The sequence below is a fragment of the Sinocyclocheilus grahami genome, unplaced genomic scaffold (assembly GCF_001515645.1).
Source record: "Sinocyclocheilus grahami isolate Dianchi unplaced genomic scaffold, SAMN03320097.WGS_v1.1 scaffold1289.1, whole genome shotgun sequence".
Classification (NCBI taxonomy): Eukaryota; Metazoa; Chordata; class Actinopteri; order Cypriniformes; family Cyprinidae; genus Sinocyclocheilus; species Sinocyclocheilus grahami.
Genome location: NW_015506468.1, coordinates 390,261 through 396,758, shown reverse-complemented (window position 1 = coordinate 396,758; position 6,498 = coordinate 390,261). Strand labels below are relative to the sequence as shown.

Sequence of the window (6,498 nt, the reverse complement as noted above, 5' to 3'; positions counted from 1 at the left end):
GATCTGTGCCTTGCCACATTTCTGTCTCTGAGCTCTTCAGGCAGTTCTTTTGACCTCATGATTCTCATTTGCTCTGACATGCACTGTGTGCTGTAAGGTCTTATATAGACAGGTGTGTGGCTTTCCTAATCAAGTCCAATCAGTATAATCAAACACAGCTGGACTCAAATGAAGGTGTAGAACCATCTCAAGGATGATCAGAAGAAATGGACAGCACCTGAGTTAAATATATGAGTGTCACAGCAAAGGGTCTGAATACTTAGGACCATGTGATATTTCAGTTTTTCTTTTTTAATAAATCTGCAAAAAAATTTTTATAAAATTATATATATATAATTTATTTATTTTTTACTACACATTTAGGCTGGTATTTTTTTTAATGGGCGGGTTTTACACTGTAGTTGGGCTGGAGATCTTCAATCCAATCTGGCAACACGGACTGTTGGTGAGACAATGCCAGGCCAGGCCAAACCACGCCTTTACTGTTTATCTACTAACTTTTGGAATATAATAAAACTGCACTTGGGTTCTCACAATGCTCGCCTTCAGTGGACCCTTATTATACATTATTGTTATTATTATTATTATTAATGTTGTTGTATTTAAGTGCTAAAATATTTGAGCACATATGCTTGAAACACAATTTTAATGTTCCATTCATTGATCTTACATGGAAGGAAACTAAAATCTCTGTCTAGCAAATCTATGTATAATCTAAGAATCTATGTCTAAACTCTAGTGAGGGGCAGGATGGGTGACCACGTGCCACTAAACACATATGTCATGTAAGCATTGGTGGTTCAGTGGTAGAATTCTCGCCTGCCACGCGGGAGGCCCGGGTTCGATTCCCGGCCAATGCAACATTGTTTTTCAACCTTTTTTCTTCAAATTGAGAAAATACAAATAAATAAATACATTAAAACTAGTTTTTAAACAGAAGATAACATTGTGGTGTAACAACTTCTAACATGCTGACATTCAGCATGACTGATTTCAAGACTTAGTTGCTGCTCTCTGGTAGAACATCTGTGATGAATTACACATGACTAAGTGTTACAGAGACATAGGATCCCAGGGTCAAGTGGTCTCTGCCTTTCATTGCTTTCCTGACTTGTTACATCACTTGAATTTTTACAGATATCTAAAGTTTAAGAAAGCCTCTCTTCAAATATTGCTTCACTCTAATTTCGCCAAGTTCTTTATGTCATAAATTTTAACAGATGTGTAGTGAGGTGCGTTTGCCATCATTTTCACCAGCTTTAATAAGCTCATGTACTCATTTAGCGAGTACGAATGGAGAAAGAGCAAGAGGGGGAAAGCGAGAGCATGAGAAAGAGAGATTTAAGTGGAGCCTCAACAGAGCTCAGACAAATGAATCATTGTTCAATCCCAGACAGTGCACTTCAGGTACCACCACTTCTTAATGACCTAAAGCACGAGTGTGCGTTTCAGTGGGTGTGTGTTTGTGACAGAGAGTGGAGCGAGTCGAGTAGAAAATACAACCGAAAGAAAAGAAAGTGGAAAACCTTCCCTTTAATGAGTCTGGCCATGTCAACTCACCATGTCATCACTAAAACCCTACGCTAATTAAATGTTATAATACACTGCCATCTGCTGGAAGCCAGAGGAACTGTCTGTGTTTGTCAGACTGACATCAATGCAGTCTCTACACTCTCGGCTCATGTGAAGAATATTTTTCATAATATTTTAAGGCACAGGCACATATCAGTACTTACGAATGTTGTACTCCTGGATGTGGCTGAGGTAGCTGTAAATGGGTGAATAGCCAAAAAGCACCACCATGATGGGTTCTCCATTCCTAGTGTCCACTATGTGAGCGGTATGTCCCTCCACGGCGAAGGGTTGGACCTGCAGCCCAGGGCTGGGTGTTCTGAGGGACCAAGACCGGCTACGTGTATCAAACAGCCACAGTTCATCTGTTACGTTCCCGGAGCCGGACTCCAGCTTCCCACCAAACATGTAGATATCATCCTGCAAAGGATAGAGCGGATAAATTAAGAATTGAGTTCTTGTGCAAGCATTTGTGGTATTACATCACCTCAGGCTAAGCTAAAGTTGGAGACCAATTTACCAGCTTCGCAGTAGCACATATTCTCCTGTGTACACAGCCAATCAATACACTGCATCTAGAAAGGACTCCATGCAGAACAGACTCAAATCTAGTGACACTGCTGCATCTCTTTAACTAACAAAAACATGACTCAAACTTGAGCATACAACTATGAAAAACTAGTCTCTTTACTATTACTCTGTGGTGTTTACAAAGTTTAGACAGGTTATGAGTTGATCTCAGGTCAAATAGGCCAATCTCCTAAACTCCGATTACAACTGTGATATACTGTATATGTGTAATGTAATATATTACATTACAATAATAGTTATTTTATGTATTTTTTTTATTGCAAATATTACCGTTCAAATGTCTGGGCTCAGTAAGATTTAAGTAATTTCTACTTTTATTAATCAAAGACGCATTAAATTGAACAAAAATTACAGTAAATACATTTACAATGTTACAAAATATTTCTATTTCAAATAAATGCTGTTGTTTTGAACCTTTTATATATCAGACAAAATGTTTCACAACAATATTAAGCAGCACAACTGTTGATAAGTAATTTTAGATGGATCATGTGATGCGTCATGTGGAGAAATTGCTACTGAAAATTCAGTTTTGCATCACAGGAATAAATTACATTTAAACATATATTCAAATATAAAACAGTTATTTTAACAATTATTTTATTTAGCAATTCCGTTTAAAAGTTTGGGATCAGTAAGATTCTTAATGTTTTTTAAAGAAGTCTCTTATGCTCATCAAGGGTACATTTATTTGATTAAAAATACAGTATAAACAATAATATTGTGACATTTAAAATACTGGTTTTCTATTTTAATATGCTTTCAAATTAAATTGATTTCTGTGATGCAAAGCTTAAAATAATGGTTTTCTATTTTAATTTATTTCTGTGACGCAAAGCTGAATTTTTAGCATCATTACCCCAGTCTTCAGTGTGATATGATCCTTCAGAAATCATTCTAATATGCTGATTGATTATCAGTGTTGAAAACAGTTGTGCAGCTTATTGATTGATTTATACTTTTTTCAAGAATTATTTGATGAATAAAAAAGTAAAGAAAACAGCATTTATTCAAAATAGAAATATTTTGTCCAAAACAAAAAACTGAAAAAAAGGGATCACAGGTTCCAAAAAATATTAAGCAGCACAACATAATAATAATAAATCTGCATATTATAATGATTTCTGAAGGATCATGTCACTGAAGACTGGAATAATGGCTGATGAAAATTCAGCTTTGTGTCACTTGAAAACAAATGTTTTTTTAAAATTATATTAATAAAAGAAAACCGTTATTTTAAATTGCAATAAACTTTCACAATATTACTGTTTTTCTATGTATTTAGGATCAAATAAATGCAGCCTTGGTGGGCATAAGAGACTTCTTTAAAAAAAAAAAAAAAAAAGCATTTCCATCAGAATGGAAAAGAGGAATTTAAGGATATCTGCACATTTATTTGGTTCAGATAAAAGTGCAGACTGCTGATTCATGAAAGTGCTGTATGATTCATGAAACAGTAAGCAAAAGCCATCTCATATTCTGCTGACTGAACTCGTGTGCATGTACACACACACAAGCACGCACAAACTATAATCCTCTGTAAATGCATATTCACTAGCCTGCCACTGCATTCTTTTCATCAAAGTGCATTCGACAAATAAAGACATCTGCCAGATGACAGTTTAAAGAAATAAAGTCGTGTGTATTTTGGACAAAACAATTATTTTAATTTGTCCATTTGCCAGGGACCTTTTGCCACAATGAAGGCAGCCAATTTAAAACATAATGTGCACTGCACATGAGAGAGAAAGTGTATGTATATGTGAAGAGTGCCATGTGAAATATTCATCTAAAATTAGCGTTTTTATCAGGCTCCTATAGTTATGTTCATTTATTTCACTTTAATGGCATAGAAAAGGACCTATACATTGCCATTAAAATACAATTACTGAACCTAAACAGGAGTCTGATAAAAATGCTAATTTTAGAAGAACATTTCAGTTGGCACTTAGAGGCTTTTTCATCTGAACTCTTCATATGCATAATGAACAAGTGCGAGGTCTTGGTGACCACTAAATTGTTGCACAGGTATATCCACTGCTCTATTATACTCATTTAAAAACAGCCCAGTGAAACCAGTTTACACTGTGGACTGAGAGAAAGTCCCTGCTTATTTCCTTCAGACTCAGTGAGTGTATCTTTGAAACCAATAGCAGTATAAACATTCTTATGAATCCACAGACATTATTACAGGCTCTGGTGGTGAAAACGAACACCCTGCGGTGGAGAATTCATCAGGAAGCATGTGATTGACAGCTGTGTACGGAATAACTTCACCCTATTTCTCAAATTAAACATACATCACAGTAGTGCGTGACAGCATGCGTCTCAACCAAAATTAAAGCCCGTTTTAGTTTGTTATCTAAACAAAATGGAGCCTAGAGGGATGACAGTGGCTTTCTAGGTGTAAATGAGTCCAGTTTATTCTTGTGCATATTTTTGTACATAATGCAGCAATAATGCCTGTCTTGTCTATAGTCTGTGGAGAAGCATTCAAGTAAGATTTTCATTGTACTTCATTCATGGTAGGCCTACTTGTACATTTGACAAGAAACAACTCTGATTTGACTTTGATTTAATATTTTCACACACCCAGACTTGATTTACACAACATTTAATTTTTTTTGTCCACAGAAAAAAAGTGAACCCTCTGATTTGACGTGTATTTTTGAATAAATTGTCACAATAATAGACTTTATTTTTTTTAAGTTCTGTTTTTAGGATGAAAACCATGGGTACTTGATCAAATGCATTAACTGTTAAATTATGTTTTTATTTTCCTCTTTCCGGCTGTTTCTGCCATTGTTCCTTTACTTTCGTCATTCTACTTTAATTTATTAATTTAATTAAATAATTTAATTAAATAGGCAGGCTGAGCCAACTGTTCCGATAAAGTAGTCACTTTTTTTCTGGACTGACAAAAGAAAAGATGTGTTGCATTGGCCGGGAATCGAACCCGGGCCTCCCGCGTGGCAGGCGAGAATTCTACCACTGAACCACCAATGCTTACATGAAAAAGCCATGGGAGTTGCCGTGGTCATGTGGGGCTGCAATCACCATACTCTCAACACTCTTCATTTCATTTCCCCAGTTCTTCCTGTTTCTCTCTCATGTACACGTCTACAGTTTCTGTACTCTCTCAGCTGATGCTCCTGCTTCATCGCATTGGTTTTAGACGCCATGTGTGCCTCAGCCCCACATTACCCGGGAGGCCCGAGTTCGATTCCCGGCCAATGCAGCACAGCTTTTCTTTCGTTAGTCCACTCCACTACCACTTTACTATAACAAATGAATACTTAGCTTACTTTAACAGCTTTTATGTCAGCATGTTCATTTAACAAGTAGAATAAACAAAGAGAAGGAACTCAATGAAAACGTGCAGTAAGATTTGGAAAGAGGAAGTCGTCTAACACAACTAAAAACATAATTTAACACAGAGAATGCATTTGATCAAGTACCCATGTTTATATATATATATACACACACACACACACACAAACACAAATACATATGGTCACACTTTAGTTTTGGGTCCAATTCTCACTATTAACTAACTATTGACTTTTGCCTAAATAAACTATTAATTACTGTTCAGGTATAGGGTAAGATGTAGAATATGGTCACGCATAATAAGGCATTAGTATGTGCTTTATGAGTACTAATAAACAGCTAATATAGTAATATGCAAGCAACTAGTTAATAACTATAGTGTTAAATTAAATAAATAAATAAATGTTTGTGTGTGTGCGTACAGTATTGGCTAGTGGCAGCTGGACACTCTTATGTGTGTTCTTTATGGGAAAATGCTTATGCAATTTAGCTTATTGGGTTCACATTCTGATCACATCTGCTTGCTGGTATATATGCATCATCAAATCTTTTATTTAAAAACAAAACAGTGTAGTTTACAGCAGAAACGGCGACGAACGATTGTGACTCCTGGCACGATCTCTGGCAGCTGATACATAAAAATGTATAATAATAATAATACAATTGTGGGAACTTTGCATCATAATTAAAAAAAAAACGCACGACACTGAAAACAACATCTAAAGAACTGCAGGCCTCACTTGCCTCAATTAAGGTCAGTGTTCATGATTCAACAATAAGAAAGAGACTGGGCAAAAACTGCATCCATGGGAGAGTTCCAAGGCAAAAGCCACTGCTGACCAAAAATAACACAAAGGCTCGTCTCTCATTTGCCAAAAAAGATCTTGATTATCCCCAAGACTTTTGGGCAAATATTCTGTGGACTGATGAGACAAAAGTGGAACTTATTGGAAGGTCTGTGTCCCGTAACATCTGGCGTAAAACCAACACAGCATTTCATAAAAA

The 6,498-nt window shown here is 36.0% G+C and overlaps 1 protein-coding gene and 2 non-coding genes across 3 annotated transcripts in view; 1 reads left to right on the top strand and 2 right to left on the bottom strand.

The window, feature by feature from the left end:
- Positions 1–5,345, bottom strand: part of LOC107568882 (attractin-like protein 1) — a gene marked incomplete at its 3' end in the record, with an annotated part of 13,302 nt that extends 7,957 nt beyond the window's left edge. The window contains exons 1-3 of the mRNA XM_016254878.1: positions 5,299–5,345; positions 2,093–2,117; positions 1,733–1,992 (exon numbers count right to left, since the gene is read on the bottom strand). Of these exons, the coding sequence (XP_016110364.1) occupies positions 1,733–1,992; positions 2,093–2,117; positions 5,299–5,345 (332 nt within the window). The remainder of the gene's footprint in view (positions 1–1,732; positions 1,993–2,092; positions 2,118–5,298) is intronic.
- trnag-gcc (transfer RNA glycine (anticodon GCC)) lies at positions 790–860 on the top strand. The gene has a single exon. It is a non-coding gene; the product is annotated as a tRNA-Gly (tRNA).
- Positions 5,099–5,169, bottom strand: trnag-gcc (transfer RNA glycine (anticodon GCC)). The gene has a single exon. It is a non-coding gene; the product is annotated as a tRNA-Gly (tRNA).
- Positions 5,346–6,498: the final 1,153 nt, after the last annotated feature.